General features: G+C 52.3%; 3 protein-coding genes across 6 annotated transcripts in view; 1 reads left to right on the top strand and 2 right to left on the bottom strand.

Moving 5' to 3' along the window:
* Positions 1–21,603, top strand: part of LOC138238273 (cytosolic sulfotransferase 3-like) — a 271,472-nt gene that overhangs the window by 22,759 nt on the left and 227,110 nt on the right. The window lies entirely within an intron of this gene.
* prodh2 (proline dehydrogenase 2) lies at positions 653–17,199 on the bottom strand. The gene is made up of 11 exons (XM_069188400.1): positions 17,111–17,199; positions 15,791–16,760; positions 11,849–12,042; positions 8,104–8,230; positions 7,655–7,732; positions 5,789–5,869; positions 5,466–5,612; positions 4,315–4,481; positions 3,974–4,084; positions 2,491–2,579; positions 653–2,055 (listed from the first exon to the last, which is right to left on the bottom strand). Exons 2-11 carry the CDS (start codon positions 16,064–16,066, stop codon positions 1,889–1,891), a joined length of 1,437 nt encoding a protein of 478 aa, XP_069044501.1. The 5' UTR covers positions 16,067–16,760; positions 17,111–17,199; the 3' UTR covers positions 653–1,888.
* The window catches only part of eif3c (eukaryotic translation initiation factor 3, subunit C), a 44,470-nt gene continuing 41,268 nt past the window's right edge, over positions 18,402–21,603 (bottom strand). For 3 of the 4 annotated variants that reach the window (XM_069188394.1, XM_069188396.1, XM_069188398.1), the window contains 2 exons: positions 19,509–19,550; positions 18,402–18,572 (listed from right to left, as the gene is read on the bottom strand). In XM_069188394.1, the coding sequence (XP_069044495.1) occupies positions 18,499–18,572; positions 19,509–19,550 (116 nt within the window). In that variant the 3' untranslated portion in view covers positions 18,402–18,498. Of the gene's footprint in view, positions 18,573–19,508; positions 19,551–20,152; positions 20,323–21,603 lie in introns of those variants that run through there. The other variant, XM_069188397.1, reaches the window with a different exon arrangement.

The following is a 21,603-nucleotide window of genomic DNA, read 5'->3' as shown; positions in this document are numbered from 1 at the left end:
AGCTCTTAACTCCGAGACAGTCCAGTGTCCAAGCCTGCGCTGGCTCTGTACAAGCTGTCTGTCTCTCTCTGTCTCTCTGTCTCTCTGTCTCTCTGTCTCTCTGTCTCTGTATGTGCTGGTCTCGGTCTGTCAAGGTCAGATGTGAGCAGTGTGACTGGGGTGAGAGCTCTTAACTCCGAGACAGTCCAGTGTCCAAGCCTGCGCTGGCTCTGTACAAGCTGTCTGTCTCTCTCTGTCTCTCTGTCTCTCTGTCTCTCTGTCTCTCTGTCTCTCTGTCTCTGTATGTGCTGGTCTCGGTCTGTCAAGGTCAGATGTGAGCAGTGTGACTGGGGTGAGAGCTGTTTACTCCGAGACAGTCCAGTGTCCAAGCCTGCGCTGGCTCTATACAAGCTGTCTGTGTCTGTGTGCCAGTCTGGCTCAACACCAACACGCCAGCACATTTGTTCTCAGGGGGGTGTCGGGGGTCACACTGGGGGGCAGGCTGTCTCCTGTGATCGTTAGCGCCTGGGTGTTAATGAGCCCGTTTCCTCTGGGGGGGCTCTGCAGGGGGGTGACACTCTAGGAATTAAACTCCCAGCATCCCTGCCTGCCCAGGAACAACACCACTGGTCTGGTCTGGTCGTGATCAGGAGAGCGCTGCTGGTCTGGATCAATACACACACGACACTGTACTGATCAATTAACACATTACATTGTACTGATCAATTAACACACAACACTGTACTGATCAATTAACACATTACATTGTACTGATCAATTCACACACAACACTGTACTGATGGGGTCAATAAACACACGACACTGTACTGATCAAGTCGGTAAACTCTACACTGTACTGATCAATAAAAACATGACGCTGTATTGATCGAGTCAGTGAACTCTCCATTGTACTGATCAGTAAACACATGACGCTGTATTGATCTAGACAGTAAACTCTCCATTGTACTGATCAGTAAACACACGACGCTGTATTGATCGAGTCAGTGAACTCTCCATTGTACTGATCAGTAAACACATGACGCTGTATTGATCGAGTCAGTGAACTCTCCATTGTACTGATCAGTAAACACATGACGCTGTATTGATCTAGACAGTAAACTCTCCATTGTATTGATCAATAAAAACATGATGCTGTATTGATCGAGTCAGTAAACTCTCCATTGTACTGATCAGTAAACACACGACGCTGTATTGATCAATAAAAACATGACGCTGTATTGATCGAGTCAGTAAACTCTACATTGTATTGATCAATAAAAACACGGCGCTGTATTGATCGAGTCAGTGAACTCTCCATTGTACTGATCAGTAAACACACGACGCTGTATTGATCGAGTCAGTGAACTCTCCATTGTACTGATCAGTAAACACACGGCGCTGTATTGATCGAGTCAGTGAACTCTCCATTGTACTGATCAGTAAACACACGACGCTGTATTGATCGAGTCAGTGAACCCCACATGGCTGGCCTTGATCAGGTCTGCTTGTGGGGAGCTGTGCTGTCCTCCAGTGCTGTCAGCAGGAGCAGGAAACGGGGCGCCCTCAGCGAGCTCGCCTGTCTGTCTGACTCTCTGTGTCCGATACTCTGTCTCTCTGCTAACCTGTCTTCCTGAGCTCCCTTCTTTCTCTGAGTGTCTTCATCTCTCTTTCCCTGTCTCCACTCTCTCCCCCTCTTTCTCTCTCTCCATTGCATTCTCTGTCCCTGTCTCTCTCTCTCATCTCTTTCCCTCCCTCACTCATTCTCTCCCTCCCTGTCTCTCTCTCTCTCGCTCTCATCTCTGTCCCTCCCTCTCTCTTTCTCTCCCTCCCTCTCTCTTTCTCGCTCTCCCTCCCTGTCTCTCTCACTCTCTCCCTCCCCGTCTCGCTCTCTCTCCCCCTGTCTCTCTCTCTATCTCCTCATCACCCTCCTCCAGAGCTCCCTCCTCAGCAGGCCTCGCTCCTTCCTGATTCCCTGCAGGACGGTTCTGTTCTCCTGGGCCCGGCGCACCAGGTAGGGTACCGTGTCATCAACCGAGCCATAAGGAACCGACTTGTACACTGGATAACCCAGCTGCCCTGAGAGAGAGAGAGGGGTTAATACACACACACTGACTGGACACTCCAGTACATTAACACTGCACTGAGAGAGAGAGGGGTTCATACAGACACACTGACTGGACACTCCAGTACATTAACACTGCACTGAGAGAGAGAAGGGGGTTCATACAGACACACTGACTGGACACTCCAGTACATTAACACTGCACTGAGAGAGAGGGGTTAATACACACACACTGACTGGACACTCCAGTACATTAACACTGCACTGAGAGAGAGAGGGGTTAATACAGACACACTGACTGGACACTCCAGTACATTAACACTGCACTGAGAGAGAGAGGGGTTCATACACACACACTGACTGGACACTCCAGTACATTAACACTACACTGAGAGAGAGAGAGGGGGGTGTGTTTGTCAGGAACATTACAACAGATTTGACAGTTTTACCGAGTGTTAGAGAAACATGATCACACATCCCCAGGAGCTGTCCAAAGCACACTGAGCCAGAGACCTTAGATATCCCCAGTTCAGTCATCCTAAAAGAGAAGAGATGTAGGGATTAATACAGACCCCAGAGACACTCCTCACACAGAGAGATGAAGACAGACCCTAATACAGACCCCAGAGACACTCCTCACACAGAGAGATGAACACAGACCCTAATACAGACCCCAGAGACACTCCTCACACAGAGAGATGAACACAGACCCTAATACAGACCCCAGAGACACTCCTCACACAGAGAGATGAACACAGACCCTAATACAGACCCCAGAGACACTCCTCACACAGAGAGATGAACACAGACCCCAGAGACACCCCTGACACAGAGAGATGAACACAGACCCTAATACAGACCCCAGAGACACTCCTCACACAGAGAGATGAACACAGACCCTAATACAGACCCCAGAGACACCCCTCACACAGAGAGATGAACACAGACCCTAATACAGACCCCAGAGACACTCCTCACACAGAGAGATGAACACAGACCCTAATACAGACACCAGAGACACTCCTCACACAGAGAGATTAACACAGACCCTAATACAGACCCCAGAGACACTCCTCACACAGAGAGATCAATACAGACCCTAATACAGACCCCAGAGACACTCCTCACACAGAGAGATGAACACAGACCCTAATACAGACCCCAGAGACACTCCTCACACAGAGAGATCGATACAGACCCTAATACAGACCCCAGAGACACTCCTCACACAGAGAGATGAACACAGACCCTAATACAGACCCCAGAGACACTCCTCACACAGAGAGATGAACACAGACCCTAATACAGACCCCAGAGACACTCCTCACACAGAGAGATGAACACAGACCCTAATACAGACACCAGAGACACCCCTCACACAGAGAGATCAATACAGACCCTAATACAGACCCCAGAGACACTCCTCACACAGAGAGATGAACACAGACCCTAATACAGACCCCAGAGACACTCCTCACACAGAGAGAAGAACACAGACCCTAATACAGACTCCAGAGACACTCCTCACACAGAGAGATGAACACAGACCCTAATACAGACCCCAGAGACACTCCTCACACAGAGAGATGAACACAGACCCTAATACAGACCCCAGAGACACTCCTCACACAGAGAGATGAACACAGACCCTAATACAGACCCCAGAGACACTCCTCACACAGAGAGATGAACACAGACCCTAATACAGACCCCAGAGACACTCCTCACACAGAGAGATGAACACAGACCCTAATACAGACCCCAGAGACACTCCTCACACAGAGAGATGAACACAGACCCTAATACAGACCCCAGAGACACTCCTCACACAGAGAGATGAACACAGACCCTAATACAGACACCAGAGACACCCCTCACACAGAGAGATCGACACAGGCTGTGATGGAGACTCCGTGAACCCTGCACACTTGCCTGCGGACGGCGCGCTTGACCGACTCCTCGTTGTGGGTGGCCACTATGATCCTGTACCTCTCGGCATGCTGGGAGACGAGCGCCAGCATGGTGTCCAGGCAGCGGTCGTAGCTGCGCAAGGAGAGGTCACAGGGTCGCGTTACGCCACAACTGCGGAGCGCCGCCGCAGCCGCACAATACTCCACACACTGCACAGCAACGCGCAGCCGAGGGGGGGGGGTGGGGTGGCGGGAACACAAGACAGCGCAGCCAAGGGCCAGGCAGCGCGGAACGAGAGCAGAGAACGAGATTCTGTGTCGGAATCACAGCAGGACGCGGTGCAGCTGCACACAGGGAGTCACCTGCGGTTGGTGCTCTCCCAGGATTGGTGGACGGGGTCCGGCCGGCCGCTCTGATTGGCCAGGAGCCGCTCCTTGTCCATGTAGGCGCCCCGGACCAGCTTGACCCCGAAGCAGAAGGACTCGCGGACAGACAGGGCGACGTCGCGGCTCAGGAGGGACAGACAGTCCTGCAGGAGCGCAGGGAGAGCGAGAGGGGTTAATACCCGCAGACACTCGGGAGAGACAGGGAGTCCCGCAGAGAGATCGAGAGGGGTTAATACCCACAGACACTCGGGAGAGACAGGGAGTCCCACAGAGAGAGCGAGAGGGGTTAATACCCACAGACGCTCGGGAGAGACAGGCAGTCCTGCAGGAGTGCAGAGAGAGCGAGAGGGGTTAATACCCACAGACACTCGGGAGAGACAGGGAGTCCCACAGAGAGAGCGAGAGGGGTTAATACCCACAGACGCTCGGGAGAGACAGGCAGTCCTGCAGGAGTGCAGAGAGAGCGAGAGGGGTTAATACCCACAGACGCTCGGGAGAGACAGGGAGTCCCACAGAGAGAGCGAGAGGGGTTAATACCCACAGACACTCGGGAGAGACAGGGAGTCCCACAGAGAGAGCGAGAGGGGTTAATACCCACAGACACTCGGGAGAGACAGGGAGTCCCACAGAGAGAGCGAGAGGGGTTAATACCCACAGACGCTCGGGAGAGACAGGCAGTCCTGCAGGAGCGCAGGGAGAGCGAGAGGGGTTAATACCCACAGACGCTTGGGAGAGACAGACAGTCCCGCAGAGAGAACGAGAGGGGTTAATGCCCACAGACACTCAGGAGAGACAGACAGTCCCGCTGGAGCACAGGGAGAGTGAGAGGGGTTAATGCCCACAGACACTCGGGAGAGACAGCCAGTCCCGCAGAGAGAGCGAGAGGGGTTAATGCCCACAGACACTCAGGAGAGACAGTCCCGCAGAGAGAGCGAGAGGGGTTAATACCCACAGACGCTCAGGAGAGATAGACAGTCCCGCAGGAGCGCAGGGAGAGTGAGAGGGGTTAATACCCACAGACCGCTCAGGAGAGACAGGCTGTCCCTCAGAGAGAGCGAGAGGGGTTAATACCCACAGACGCTCAGGAGAGACAGACAGTCCCGCAGAGAGAGTTTACTTCTACTCACCCTTAAGTAGCACTGATACGTGTTCCAGATCCAGGCCTCCGACTGGTTGAACTTCTTCATCATTGCCATGGTGACGAGGCTGAGGGCGGGGTTCATGTAGGTGTACTCGGCGTCGACGAGGACGCGGACCCTGAGAGCGCGGGCCCGCTGACCCGGGGGAAAGGTCACAGGTCACAGGTCAGAGGTCAGGGTGACTCTCTGGCTGCCCGCAGGAGCGAGCTGCAGTTCCCCCGCTGAGCCTGGGCTCACTGAGGGGGCGCTGTCACCCAGCCAGACGCCACAAACAAATACATGAATAACTCCTTACTTCTGGAGTGTGTTACCTCTCCCACTGCGTTCAGTCTACGGAGCCCACATAGGAAGTGTTGTGTCTCTCTGTCTGTCAGCCCTGGAAAACTGACTGTCTGTAGAGAGAGAGACACTGACATTAACACTGCACTGAGAGAGAGGGGGGTTCATACAGACACACTGACTGGACACTCCAGTACATTAACACTGCACTGAGAGAGAGGGGTTAATACAGACACACTGACTGGACACTCCAGTACATTAACACTGCACTGAGAGAGAGAGAGGGGTTAATACAGACACACTGACTGGACACTCCAGTACATTAACACTGCACTGAGAGAGAGAGGGGGGTTAATACAGACACACTGACTGGACACTCCAGTACATTAACACTGCACTGAGAGAGAGGGGGGTTAATACACACACACTGACTGGACACTCCAGTACATTAACACTGCACTGAGAGAGAGAGGGGTTAATACAGACACACTGACGGGACACTCCAGTACATTAACACTGCACTGAGAGAGAGAGGGGTTAATACAGACACACTGACTGGACACTCCAGTACATTAACACTGCACTGAGAGAGAGAGGGGATCATACACACACACTGACTGGACACTCCAGTACATGAACACTGCACTGAGAGAGAGGGGTTAATACAGACACACTGACTGGACACTCCAGTACATTAACACTGCACTGAGAGAGAGGGGTTCATACAGACACACTGACTGGACACTCCAGTACATTAACACTGCACTGAGAGAGAGAGGGGTTAATACAGACACACTGACTGGACACTCCAGTACATTAACACTGCACTGAGAGAGAGAGGGGGGTTAATACAGACACACTGACTGGACACTCCAGTACATTAACACTGCACTGAGAGAGAGAGGGGTTAATACAGACACACTGACTGGACACTCCAGTACATTAACACTGCACTGAGAGAGAGAGAGGGGTTAATACAGACACACTGACTGGACACTCCAGTACATTAACACTGCACTGAGAGAGAGAGGGGGGTTAATACAGACACACTGACTGGACACTCCAGTACATTAACACTGCACTGAGAGAGAGGGGGGTTAATACACACACACTGACTGGACACTCCAGTACATTAACACTGCACTGAGAGAGAGAGGGGTTAATACAGACACACTGACGGGACACTCCAGTACATTAACACTGCACTGAGAGAGAGAGGGGTTAATACACACACACTGACTGGACACTCCAGTACATTAACACTGCACTGAGAGAGAGGGGTTCATACAGACACGCTGACTGGACACTCCAGTACATTAACACTGCACTGAGAGAGAGAGGGGATCATACACACACACTGACTGGACACTCCAGTACATGAACACTGCACTGAGAGAGAGGGGTTAATACAGACACACTGACTGGACACTCCAGTACATTAACACTGCACTGAGAGAGAGGGGTTCATACAGACACACTGACTGGACACTCCAGTACATTAACACTGCACTGAGGGAGAGAGGGGGGTTAATACAGACACACTGACTGGACACTCCAGTACATTAACACTGCACTGAGAGAGAGAGGGGTTAATACAGACACACTGACTGGACACTCCAGTACATTAACACTGCACTGAGAGAGAGGGGTTCATACAGACACACTGACTGGACACTCCAGTACATTAACACTACACTGAGAGAGAGAGAGGGGTTAATACAGACACACTGACTGGACACTCCAGTACATTAACACTGCACTGAGAGAGAGAGGGGTTAATACACACACACTGACTGTACACTCCAGTACATGAACACTGCACTGAGAGAGAGAGGGGTTAATACAGACACACTGACTGGACACTCCAGTACATTCACACTGCACTGTCCAGTGATTACCTGTCCCCCCATGGCTCTGAGCAGGGTGCTGAGGTCAAACTGTTCCTCTGAGTCGGCGAGGAGAGACGATATCTTTGTCTGAGGAGAAGTGAAATTCTGTTAATGCTGTTGCCTGACTCTGCTCTTCAGTGCCTCTCTATCTGCCTGACCATCTGTTTCTCTGCCAGCTTGTCTGTCTGTCTCTGTCCCTGTCCGTCTGTCTGTCTTTCTGCCTGCCTGTCATTCCTCTCCACCTGTCTGTCTGTTTTTTTCTCTCTCTCTGCCTGTCTGCCTGTCTCACTGTCTGTCTCTCTGTTTCTCTCTCTCTGCCCTTCTTTATCTCCATCTGCCTTTCTCTCTGTCTCTCTACCTCTCTCTCTCTCTCTCTCTCTCTGCCTCTTTGCCTGTCGTTCTCTTTCTCCTTGCCTGTCTGTCTCTCTACCTGTCTGTCTCTCTGCTCCTGTACTCACACACAGCTCTGCACTCAGCAGGGCCGTCACTTTCAGCTGCATCATGGGATCTGCAGACCAGGGGTTGCCGTGGGAGATGCGGATGCACTCCAGCATGGCCGCCAGGTTGTCGTCGTAGCGCCCCTCCCTGGAGACAGAGAACCGGAGAGCGAGGGGGGGGGGTTGTCACGCCGACCAGGAGGACGACACAGGGACAGTGTAACGGCAACAGCGCAGGCACAGCAGGGGAACTGCAGTCCCGGTTTCTCAGACAACAGCAATTAATTACAAATTCTAATTAGGCACAAACTCGTGAATTCTGTGAAAGCAGCCCTTCCTGCTCACTAGTCCCTGTGCTGACTGCTGTACTGTGATGTGAAGAGGCCCTTCCTGCTCACTAGTCCCTGTACTGACTGGTGTACTGCGATGTGAAGAGGCCCTTCCTGCTCACTAGTCCCTGTACTGACTGGTGTACTGCGATGTGAAGAGGCCCTTCCTGCTCACTAGTCCCTGTACTGACTGCTGTACTGCGATGTGAAGAGGCCCTTCCTGCTCACTAGTCCCTGTACTGACTGGTGTACTGTGATGTGAAGAGGCCCTTCCTGCTCACTAGTCCCTGTACTGACTGCTGTACTGTGATGTGAAGAGACCCTTCCTGCTCACTAGTCCCTGTACTGACTGGTGTACTGTGATGTGATGAGGCCCTTCCTGCTCACTAGTCCCTGTACTGACTGCTGTACTGTGATGTGAAGAGGCCCTTCCTGCTCACTAGTCCCTGTACTGACTGGTGTACTGTGATGTGAAGAGACCCTTCCTGCTCACTAGTCCCTGTACACTTGATGTACTGTGACATGATGAGGCCCTTCCTGCTCACTATTCCTTGTACTGACTGATGTACTGTGATGGGAAGAGGTCCTTCCTGCTCACTAGTCCCTGTACTGACTGCTGTACTGTGATGTGAAGAGGCCCTTCCTGCTCACTAGTCCCTGTACTGACTGATGTACTGTGATGTGAAGCGGCCCTTCCTGCTCACTAGTCCCTGTACTGACTGCTGTACTGTGATGTGAAGAGACCCTTCCTGCTCACTAGTCCCTGTACTGACTGGTGTACTGTGATGTGATGAGGCCCTTCCTGCTCACTAGTCCCTGTACTGACTGATGTACTGTGATGTGAAGAGGCCCTTCCTGCTCACTAGTCCCTGTACTGACTGCTGTACTGTGATGTGAGGTAGCCCTTCCTGCTCACTAGTCCCTGTACGGACTGGTGTACTGTGACATGAAGCAGCCCTTCCTGCTCACTAGTCCCTGTACTGACTGATGTACTGTGATGTGAAGAGGCCCTTCCTGCTCACTAGTCCCTGTACTGACTGCTGTACTGTGATGTGAAGAGGCCCTTCCTGCTCACTAGTCCCTGTACTGACTGGTGTACTGTGATGTGAAGAGACCCTTCCTGCTCACTAGTCCCTGTACACTTGATGTACTGTGACATGATGAGGCCCTTCCTGCTCACTAGTCCTTGTACTGACTGATGTACTGTGATGGGAAGAGGTCCTTCCTGCTCACTAGTCTCTGTACTGACTGCTGTACTGTGATGTGAAGAGACCCTTCCTGCTCACTAGTCCCTGTACTGACTGCTGTACTGTGATGTCAAGAGGCCCTTCCTGCTCACTAGTCCCTGTACTGACTGCTGTACTGTGATGTCAAGAGGCCCTTCCTGCTCACTAGTCCCTGGACTGACTGGTGTACTGTGATGTGAAGAGGCCCTTCCTGCTCACTAGTCCCTGTACTGACTGGTGTACTGTGATGTGAAGAGGCCCTTCCTGCTCACTAGTCCCTGTACTGACTGGTGTACTGTGATGTGAAGAGGCCCTTCCTGCTCACTAGTCCCTGTACTGACTGGTGTACTGTGATGTGAAGAGGCCCTTCCTGCTCACTAGTCCCTGTACTGACTGCTGTACTGTGATGTGAGGTAGCCCTTCCTGCTCACTAGTCCCTGTACTGACTGCTGTACTGTGATGTGAAGAGGCCCTTCCTGCTCACTAGTCCCTGTACTGACTGGTGTACTGTGACATGATGAGGCCCTTCCTGCTCACTAGTCCCTGTACTGACTGCTGTACTGTGATGTGAAGAGGCCCTTCCTGCTCACTAGTCCCTGTACTGACTGATGTACTGTGATGTGAGGTAGCCCTTCCTGCTCACTAGTCCCTGTACTGACTGGTGTACTGTGATGTGAAGAGGCCCTTCCTGCTCACTAGTCCCTGTACTGACTGCTGTACTGTGATGTAAAGAGGCCCTTCCTGCTGACTAGTCCCTGTACTGACTGCTGTACTGTGATGTGAGGTAGCCCTTCCTGCTCACTGGTCCCTGTACTGACTGGTGTACTGTGATGTGAAGAGGCCCTTCCTGCTCACTAGTCCCTGTACTGACTGCTGTACTGTGATGTGAAGAGGCCCTTCCTGCTCACTAGTCCCTGTACTGACTGCTGTACTGTGATGTGAAGAGGCCCTTCCTGCTCACTAGTCCCTGTACTGACTGCTGTACTGTGATGTGAAGAGGCCCTTCCTGCTCACTAGTCCCTGTACTGACTGGTGTACTGTGATGTGAGGTAGCCCTTCCTGCTCACTAGTCCCTGTACTGACTGGTGTACTGTGATGTGAAGGGGCCCTTCCTGCTCACTAGTCCCTATACTGACTGGTGTACTGTGACATGAAGCAGCCCTTCCTGCTCACTAGTCCCTGTACTGACTAGTGTACTGTGATGTGAAGAGGCCCTTCCTGCTCACTTGTCCCTGTACTGACTGCTGTACTGTGATGTGAAGAGACCCTTCCTGCTCACTAGTCCCTGTACTGACTGGTGTACTGTGATGTGATGAGGCCCTTCCTGCTCACTAGTCCCTGTACTGACTGCTGTACTGTGACATGAAGCAGCCCTTCCTGCTCACTAGTCCCTGTACTGACTAGTGTACTGTGATGTGAAGAGGCCCTTCCTGCTCACTAGTCCCTGTACTGACTGGTGTACTGTGATGTGAGGTAGCCCTTCCTGCTCACTAGTCTCTGTCATGATAGATGTACTGTGATGGACGAGTGAGTAAGTACAGGCTGTGCAGCAGATACTTCACCGTGACGATGTTCCAAGGCGATCTGCGTGCAGAGTTAATAAGTAAGCAGTATCTGTCAACAGAACGGTCTCAAAGTCGACCGGCAGTGTTGTGGCCTCGTTGTGCTTCACAGACCACGGCACTGCGCAGACCTGGAAACTTCCTCTATTCTGAGATGCAAATCGGAGGTTTTACACATGACTGTGTTTACTTTATTTTCTCTGTGGTTTGAAATGCCCTCATCGGTGCCGATGCTTTCTAACCCTGAAATATCCTGTATATAATATACAGCCTTGCAGATTCCCTGTAAGTAAAACAATTATAATAGCAATTAAGGCTAACTGAAGGGGAGTCTGCATGTTCTCCCCATGTTTGTGTGGGTCCCTCTCACAATCATGACATGACATGCTGGCAGGTCCATGTTAATACTGACACACTGACTTCTGGGAAAGCGTTTGTGTTTGTGTTTGTGTACAGTGTGTATACGGTATGCATGGAGTGTGTGGGATGTATGTGCGTCTGTTCTGTTGTGGTTGTGTGTGTGTGTGTGACTGGTGTCCAGGGTGTGTCTCCTCCTTGCCCCGTTGCTTGCTGGGACAGGCTGCGGACACAGCGGTCAGACTCTGGACAGATGGGGGGTGACCTCAGTCATGGTCTGGGCAGCACTGACCCTGGCCTGGTCTCCCCAACGTCCTCCTCGATGGGCACCGCCAACATCGGCCGCATTCCCAGCATGCTCAGCTTCGCCATGGCCGCTCGGATCTCAGCCTCTGTCTCCCCGGCAACAAACTGGGCGTACACCGTCGCCCTCATGAGGCGACTGAAGAGACGTGCGCCCAGGACAGAGCGAGACAGAGAGAGCAACTGGGAGAGAGAGAGGAGTTAATACACACACTGACTGGACACTCCAGTAGATTAACACTGCACTGAGAGAGAGAGGGGTTAATACAGACACACTGACTGGACACTCCAGTACATTAACACTGCACTGAGAGAGAGAGGGGTTCATACAGACACACTGACTGGACACTCCAGTACATTAACACTGCACTGAGAGAGAGAGGGGTTAATACACACACTGACTGGACACTCCAGTACATTAACACTGCACTGAGAGAGAGAGGGGTTCATACAGACACACTGACTGGACACTCCAGTACATTAACACTGCACTGAGAGAGAGAGGGGTTAATACACACACACTGACTGGACACTCCAGTACATTAACACTGCACTGAGAGAGAGAGGGGTTCATACACACACACTGACTGGACACTCCAGTACATTAACACTGCACTGAGAGAGAGAGGGGTTCATACACACACACTGCCTGGACACTCCAGTACAGTAACACTGCACTGAGAGAGAGAGGGGTTAATACCAACACACTGACTGGACACTCCAGTACATTAACACTGCACTGAGAGAGAGAGGGGTTAATACAGACACACTGACTGGACACTCCAGTACATTAACACTGCACTGAGAGAGAGAGGGGTTCATACACACACACTGACTGGACACTCCAGTACATTAACACTGCACTGAGAGAGAGAGGGGTTAATACACACACACTGACTGGACACTCCAGTACATTAACACTGCACTGAGAGAGAGAGGGGTTAATACACACACACTGACTGGACACTCCAGTACATTAACACTGCACTGAGAGAGAGGGGTTAATACAGACACACACTGACTGGACACTCCAGTACATTAACACTGCACTGAGAGAGAGAGGGGTTAATACAGACACACTGACTGGACACTCCAGTACATTAACACTGCACTGAGAGAGAGAGGGGTTAATACACACACTGACTGGACACTCCAGTACATTAACACTGCACTGAGAGAGAGAGGGGTTCATACAGACACACTGACTGGACACTCCAGTACATTAACACTGCACTGAGAGAGAGAGGGGTTAATACACACACACTGACTGGACACTCCAGTACATTAACACTGCACTGAGAGAGAGAGGGGTTCATACACACACACTGACTGGACACTCCAGTACATTAACACTGCACTGAGAGAGAGAGGGGTTCATACACACACACTGACTGGACACTCCAGTACAGTAACACTGCACTGAGAGAGAGAGGGGTTAATACAGACACACTGACTGGACACTCCAGTACATTAACACTGCACTGAGAGAGAGAGGGGTTAATACAGACACACTGACTGGACACTCCAGTACATTAACACTGCACTGAGAGAGAGAGGGGTTAATACACACACACTGACTGGACACTCCAGTACATTAACACTGCACTGAGAGAGAGAGGGGTTAATACACACACACTGACTGGACACTCCAGTACATTAACACTGCACTGAGAGAGAGGGGTTAATACAGACACACACTGACTGGACACTCCAGTACATTAACACTGCACTGAGAGAGAGAGGGGTTAATACAGACACACTGACTGGACACTCCAGTACATTAACACTGCACTGAGAGAGAGAGGGGTTAATACACACACACTGACTGGACACTCCAGTACATTAACACTGCACTGAGAGAGAGGGGGGTTAATACAGACACACTGACTGGACACTCCGGTACATTAACACTGCACTGAGAGAGAGGGGGGTTAATACAGACACACTGACTGGACACTCCGGTACATTAACATTGCACTGAGAGAGAGAGGGGTTAATACAGACACACTGACTGGACACTCCAGTACATTAACACTGCACTGAGAGAGAGGGGTTAATACAGACACACTGACTGGACACTCCAGTACATTAACACTGCACTGAGAGAGAGAGGGGTTAATACACACACACTGACTGGACACTCCAGTACATTAACATTGCACTGAGAGAGAGAGGGGTTAATACACACACACTGACTGGACACTCCAGTACATTAACGCTGCACTGAGAGAGAGAGGGGTTAATACAGACACACTGACTGGACACTCCAGTACATTAGCGCTGCACTGAGAGAGAGAGGGGTTAATACAGACACACTGACTGGACACTCCAGTACATTAACACTGCACTGAGAGAGAGAGGGGTTAATACACACACACTGACTGGACACTCCAGTACATTAACGCTGCACTGAGAGAGAGAGAGGGGTTAATACAGACACACTGGACACTCCAGTACATTAACACTGCATTGAGAGAGAGGGGTTAATGCAGACACACTGACTGGACACTCCAGTACATTAACACTGCACTGAGAGAGAGAGGGGTTAATGCAGACACACTGACTGACACTCCAGTACATTAACACTGCACTGAGAGAGAGAGGGGTTAATGCAGACACACTGACTGACACTCCAGTACATTAACACTGCACTGAGAGAGAGAGGGGTTAATACACACACACTGACTGGACACTCCAGTACATTAACATTGCACTGAGAGAGAGAGGGGTTAATACACACACTGACTGGACACTCCAGTACATTAACACTGCACTGAGAGAGAGAGGGGTTAATACACACACACTGACTGGACACTCCAGTACATTAACGCTGCACTGAGAGAGAGAGGGGTTAATACAGACACACTGACTGGACACTCCAGTACATTAGCGCTGCACTGAGAGAGAGAGGGGTTAATACACACACACTGACTGGACACTCCAGTACATTAACGCTGCACTGAGAGAGAGAGGGGTTAATACACACACACTGACTGGACACTCCAGTACATTAACACTGCACTGAGAGAGAGGGGTTAATACAGACACACTGACTGGACACTCCAGTACATTAACACTGCACTGAGAGAGAGGGGTTAATACAGACACACTGACTGGACACTCCAGTACATTAACACTGCACTGAGAGAGAGAGAGGGGTTAATACACACACACTGACTGGACACTCCAGTACATTAACACTGCACTGAGAGAGAGAGGGGTTAATACACACACTGACTGGACACTCCAGTACATTAACACTGCACTGAGAGAGAGAGGGGTTCATACAGACACACTGACTGGACACTCCAGTACATTAACACTGCACTGAGAGAGAGAGGGGTTAATACACACACACTGACTGGACACTCCAGTACATTAACACTGCACTGAGAGAGAGAGGGGTTAATACAGACACACTGACTGGACACTCCAGTACATTAACACTGCACTGAGAGAGAGAGGGGTTAATACACACACACTGACTGGACACTCCAGTACATTAACACTGCACTGAGAGAGAGGGGTTAATACAGACACACTGACTGGACACTCCAGTACATTAACACTGCACTGAGAGAGAGAGGGGTTAATACAGACACACTGACTGGACACTCCAGTACATTAACACTGCACTGAGAGAGAGAGAGGTTCATACAGACACACTGACTGGACACTCCAGTACGTTAACACTGCACTGAGAGAGAGAGGGGTTAATACACACACACTGACTGGACACTCCAGTACATTAACACTGCACTGAGAGAGAGAGAGGGGTTAATACACACACACTGACTGGACACTCCAGTACATTAACACTGCACTGAGAGAGAGAGGGGTTCATACAGACACACTGACTGGACACTCCAGTACGTTAACACTGCACTGAGAGAGAGAGGTTCATACAGACACACTGACTGGTGTCTCTCACCTTGCTGCAGTTGTTGACCAAGGGGGGTATTGAACAGGCCCTGAACACCCCCAGAGCTCTCAGTAGCTCCCCCAGACTTTTCACCTGGAATGCACGGGGGTCGTCGAAGCTCAAGGTCACCGGGGGGTCGCAGCCTGGTTGGGGATGGGTCACTGGCAAGTCACTGGGCCGCGAGGTCATGGTGGGGTCACCACTGAGCATCCTGGGAGTTGTAGTCCTAGCTGCTGGGTTCCAGATTGGGAGGAGGTGTCGCACACAGGAGCGAGAGAGAAACATCCTGTGCGTGTGAGTGCCTGTCTGTCTGCTGGACCACCTGGCTCCCTGGACTTCCTGTCTGTCTGCACTACCTGTCTGCTGGACCACCTGTCTGTCTGTCTGCTGAACCACCTGTCTTATCTGTCTTTCTGTGTGCACTTCCTGTCTGTCTGTACTACCTGTCTACTGAACCACCTGTCTGTCTGCACGACCTGTCTGCCTTTCTTATCTGTCTAGATTTCCTGTCTGTCTGTCTGTCTGGATGTCCCGTCTCTCTGTACCACCTGTCTGTCTGTCTGTCTGTCTGTCTGGACTTCCCGTCTCTCTGTACCACCTGTCTGTCTGTCTGGACTTCCTGTCTGTCTGCACTACCTGTCTATTGGACCACCTGTCTATCTTATCTGTCTGTCTCAACCACCTGTCTATCTGACCCCCCTGTGTTGTGAAGATGGTGCTGTTCTCAGTGTGTTGTTCAGTTGGGCAGTTGTGCAGTGTGTTGTGAAGACGGTGCTGTTCTCAGTGTGTTGTGCAGTTGTGCAGTGTGTTGTGAAGATGGTGCTGTTCTCAGTGTGTTGTGCAGTTCTGCAGTGTGTTGTGAAGACGGGGCTGTCCTGTTGTTAGTATTGTGCTCCTGTGTGCTGGGACAGAGTTTCGTAGATCCCAGAATCCCGAGTCTCTCCCTGCCTGCGGGCGTCTCACTCCTCTCTCCCAGCACCTGAAAAACCAGCACAGCTGTCGGCCTGCTGTGACCCCAACTCGTGCAGCCCCAGTCCAGTCCAGTCCATCCAGGGATCACCAGTCTCAGTCGTCCACTCCAGTCCAGGGGTCTCCAGCCCCAGTCCAGTACAGGGGTCTCCAGCCCCAGTCCAGGTAGAATGTCATACAAAGAGAGACACAGGCAGACAGACAGGTGGGGAGATACAGACAGACAGTGAAACAGACGGGTGGAGAGATACAGAGAGAGACACAGGCAGACAGACAGGTGGAGAGATACAGAGAGAGACACAGGCAGACAGACAGACAGTCAGACAAACAGGCACAGGGAGTCTGTGGAGAGTCTCCTACCTCGTGCTGCAGCAAGCAAGTCCAGAGGACGAGTGAGAGAGGACACTGTGTCTGAGGGTCAGTCCAGCAGACTGTGAGCTGACATGAGTTTGCAGCTCGAGCTTGTTAATAAATGACCAGCGCTCTCTGTAAAATTACTAATGTACTCTACTGCCCATTCAATGTACTGGTATTAACCCCCCTCTCTCTCAGTGCAGTGTTAATGTACTGGAGTGTCCAGTCAGTGTCTGTATTAACCCCTCTCTCTCTCAGTGAAGTGTTAATGTACTGGAGTGTCCAGTCAGTGTGTATTAACCCCTCTCTCTCTCTCAGTGCAGTGTTAATGTACTGGAGTGTCCAGTCAGTGAGTGTGTATTAACCCCTCTCTCTCTCTCAGTGCAGTGTTAATGTACTGGAGTGTCCAGTCAGTGTGTCTGTATTAACCCCTCTCTCTCTCAGTGCAGTGTTAATGTACTGGAGTGTCCAGTCAGTGTGTGTGTATTAACCCCTCTCTCTCTCTCTCAGTGCAGTGTTAATGTACTGGAGTGTCCAGTCAGTGAGTGTGTATTAACCCCTCTCTCTCTCTCTCAGTGGAGTGTTAATGTACTGGAGTGTCCAGTCAGTGTCTGTATTAACCCCTCTCTCTCGCTCTCAGCAGCACCCCCTGCTGTTTTCTGCTCCCAGCGCAGGTAATTCCTCAGATGCTCCTGCCAGCACGCAACTCAGTCCATAACCCGAGACCACAGGGAGAGGACAGACACTGTCCACTTTCACCCTGGCGATCTCTCTCTGCTCCTGCTCCGCGAACTGGGAGTCAGGAATCGGCCCCAGACTGGGCTCGGGACACTCCCTCTGGACAGAGGGATTGCAGGAGGCTGGTGACCCAGGGCAGCGAGGAGCAGATCTGTTTGGCCAGTGTTTAATCATTCACAGGCCGAGCAGAGAGGACCTGACCTGACGGAGAATCTCTTCTTCGTTTCAGAACTAAACAGCAACAACCACACACAGCAGGACAGGAGACACAGTGAGAGAGGAGATCACAGAGGCTCCCTCAGTAATAAACACACACAGCAGGACAGGAGACACTGAGAGAGAGGAGATCACAGAGACTCCCTCAGTAATAAACACACAGCAGGACAGGAGACACAGTGAGAGAGAGGAGATCACAGAGACTCCCTCAGTAATAAACACACAGCAGGACAGGAGACACAGGGAGAGAGAGTAGAGATCCTAGAGACCCCCCACTCCAGTCAAACACACAGACCCCCAGTCCAATCTGACACACACACACAGACACCAGGACTCAGAGCTGTGCCAGTGAAGGGTGTTTATTGGTTTTCTCTCTTCAGTGGGAGGGGGGCTGGGGACAGTGTCGGCGCTGTGTCTCTGGGCCTGGTCGCTGAGGCCCATCAGTACGAACTCTGGTTCTGACGGTATCCGCCTCGCTGGTACCCCTGTTTCTGCTGGTACCCACCCTTCTGATCTGTAAAGCACAGAGAGAGACAGGCAGACTGTCAGGCTGGAACCAGACTCTCAAACTCCCAGTGAACAGCAGTCTGATCCGCTCCAGGTGTGACAGTGCTGTCAGTCAGACTCCCAGTGCGCAGCAGTCTGATCCGCTCCAGGTGTGACAGTGCTGTCAGTCAGACTCCCAGTGTGCAGCAGTCTGATCTGCTCCAGGTGTGACAGTGCAGTCAGACCCCCAGTGTGCAGCAGTCTGATCCGCCCCAGGTGTGACAGTGCTGTCAGACCCCCAGTGCGCAGCAGTCTGATCCGCTCCAGGTGTGACAGTGCTGTCAGACTCCCAGTGAACAGCAGTCTGATCCGCTCCAGGTGTGACAGTGCTGTCAGTCAGACTCCCAGTGCGCAGCAGTCTGATCCGCTCCAGGTGTGACAGTGCTGTCAGACTCCCAGTGAACAGCAGTCTGATCTGCTCCAGGTGTGACAGTGCTGTCAGTCAGACTCCCAGTGCGCAGCAGTCTGATCCGCTCCAGGTGTGACAGTGCTGTCAGACTCCCAGTGCGCAGCAGTCTGATCCGCTCCAGGTGTGACAGTGCTGTCAGTCAGACTCCCAGTGAACAGCAGTCTGATCCACTCCAGGTGTGACAGTGCTGTCAGACTCCCAGTGCGCAGCAGTCTGATCCACTCCAGGAGTGACAGTGCTGTCAGACTCCCAGTGTGCAGCAGTCTGATCCGCTCCAGGTGTGACAGTGCTGTCAGTCAGACCCCCAGTGTGCAGCAGTCTGATCCGCTCCAGGTTTTTACAGTACACCGGCAGTTCAATCCTAGTGTGAACCAGACTTCTGTGGGACTGGTGTTTGACACTGTAGATCCTGGAGCGGATCGGACTGCTGTGCACCTGGAGTCCAGCTGCCACACCTACAATGTTGAACACTTAAAGAGCTGCTCCAGCACTTACCTCTCTGGTAGCCCTGCTTCTGCTGGTATCCTCCTTTCTGATCTGGAAGGACAGAGGTGGTGGTGTTAGTTGGTTTTCACACAGAACCCACTTTTCAGTTCTTTACACAAAGAGCAGCGGGAGAGTGGAACAAGCTGCACAGCCATGTTGTTAAAGCCGATACCCTGACTTCTCTCAGGACACACTACTGTACACAGAGAGGGGTGGGGGTGTGGAACAAACCGATACCCTGACTTCTCTCAGGACACAGCTGGATGAGACACTCCAGTCAGGACAGGAGACACAACTGTACACAGAGAGGGGTGGGGGTGTGGAACAAGCCGATACCCTGACTTCTCTCAGGACACAGCTGGACGAGACAGTCCAGTCAGGACAGGAGACACTACTGTACACAGAGAGGGGTAGGAGTGTGGAACAAGCTGATACCCTGACTTCTCTCAGGACACAGCTGGATGAGACAGTCCAGTCAGGACAGGAGAAACTACTGTACACAGAGAGGGGTGGGGGTGTGGAACAAGCTGATACCCTGACTTCTCTCAGGACACAGCTGGATGAGACACTCCAGTCAGGACAGGAGGCTCTACTGTACACACAGACCCCCCACTCCAGTCCGACACACACACAGACACCAGGACTCGGAGCTGTGCCAGTGAAGGGTGTTTATTGGTTTTCTCTCTACAGTGGGAGGGGGCTGGGGACAGTGTCGGCGCTGCGTCTCTGGGCCTGGTCGCTCAGGCCCGTCAGTACCAGCTATGGTTCTGACGGTACCCGCCCCGCTGGTACCCCTGTTTTTGCTGGTACCCACCCTTCTGATCTGTAAAGCACAGAGAGAGACAGGCAGACAGTCAGGCTGGAACCAGACTCTCAAACTCCCAGTGAACAGCAGTCTGATCCGCTCCAGGTGTGACAGTGCTGTCAGACTCCCAGTGCGCAGCAGTCTGATCCGCTCCAGGTGTGACAGTGCTGTCAGACCCCCAGTGCGCAGCAGTCTGATCCGCTCCAGGTGTGACAGTGCTGTCAGACCCCCAGTGCGCAGCAGTCTGATCCGCTCCAGGTGTGACAGTGCTGTCAGACTCCCAGTGCGCAGCAGTCTGATCCGCTCCAGGTGTGACAGTGCTGTCAGACCCCCAGTGCGCAGCAGTCTGATCCGCTCCAGGTGTGACAGTGCTGTCAGTCAGACTCCCAGTGCGCAGCAGTCTGATCCACTCCAGGTGTGACAGTGCTGTCAGTCAGACTCCCAGTGTGCAGCAGTCTGATCCGCTCCAGGTGTGACAGTGCTGTCAGTCAGACTCCCAGTGCGCAGCAGTCTGATCCGCTCCAGGTGTGACAGTGCTGTCAGACTCCCAGTGCGCAGCAGTCTGATCCGCTCCAGGTGTGACAGTGCTGTCAGACTCCCAGTGCGCAGCAGTCTGATCCGCTCCAGGTGTGACAGTGCAGTCAGACTCCCAGTGCGCAGCAGTCTGATCCGCTCCAGGTGTGACAGTGCTGTCAGACTCCCAGTGCGCAGCAGTCTGATCCGCTCCAGGTGTGACAGTGCTGTCAGTCAGACTCCCAGTGCGCAGCAGTCTGATCCGCTCCAGGTGTGACAGTGCTGTCAGACTCCCAGTGTGCAGCAGTCTGATCCGCTCCAGGTGTGACAGTGCTGTCAGACTCCCAGTGCGCAGCAGTCTGAACCGCTCCAGGTGTGACAGTGCTGTCAGACTCCCAGTGCGCAGCAGTCTGATCCGCTCCAGGTGTGACAGTGCTGTCAGACTCCCAGTGCGCAGCAGTCTGATCCGCTCCAGGTGTGACAGTGCTGTCAGACTCCCAGTGCGCAGCAGTCTGATCCGCTCCAGGTGTGACAGTGCTGTCAGACTCCCAGTGCGCAGCAGTCTGATCCGCTCCAGGTGTGACAGTGCTGTCAGACCCCCAGTGCGCAGCAGTCTGATCCGCTCCAGGTGTGACAGTGCTGTCAGACCCCCAGTGCGCAGCAGTCTGATCCGCTCCAGGTGTGACAGTGCTGTCAGACTCCCAGTGCGCAGCAGTCTGATCCGCTCCAGGTGTGACAGTGCTGTCAGACCCCCAGTGCGCAGCAGTCTGATCCGCTCCAGGTGTG

This window comes from Lepisosteus oculatus, chromosome 4, assembly GCF_040954835.1.
Source record: "Lepisosteus oculatus isolate fLepOcu1 chromosome 4, fLepOcu1.hap2, whole genome shotgun sequence".
In the NCBI taxonomy this organism is placed as follows: Eukaryota; Metazoa; Chordata; class Actinopteri; order Semionotiformes; family Lepisosteidae; genus Lepisosteus; species Lepisosteus oculatus.
Note: the sequence above shows the minus strand (reverse complement) of the source record. Positions and strands in the feature narration are given on the sequence as shown.

Bases quoted from the DNA above. Each gene is read 5' to 3' on its own strand.
- prodh2 (XM_069188400.1), bottom strand. From the start codon at position 16,066: ATGTTTCTCTCTCGCTCCTGTGTGCGACACCTCCTCCCAATCTGGAAC. The intron at 12,043-15,790 runs GTGAGAGACACC...TCTCTCTCCCAG, and splicing joins TGGTCAACAACTGCAGCAAG to TTGCTCTCTCTGTCTCGCTC. The intron at 7,733-8,103 runs GTGAGTACAGGA...ACTTCTCCTCAG, and splicing joins TGCTGAGTGCAGAGCTGTGT to ACAAAGATATCGTCTCTCCT.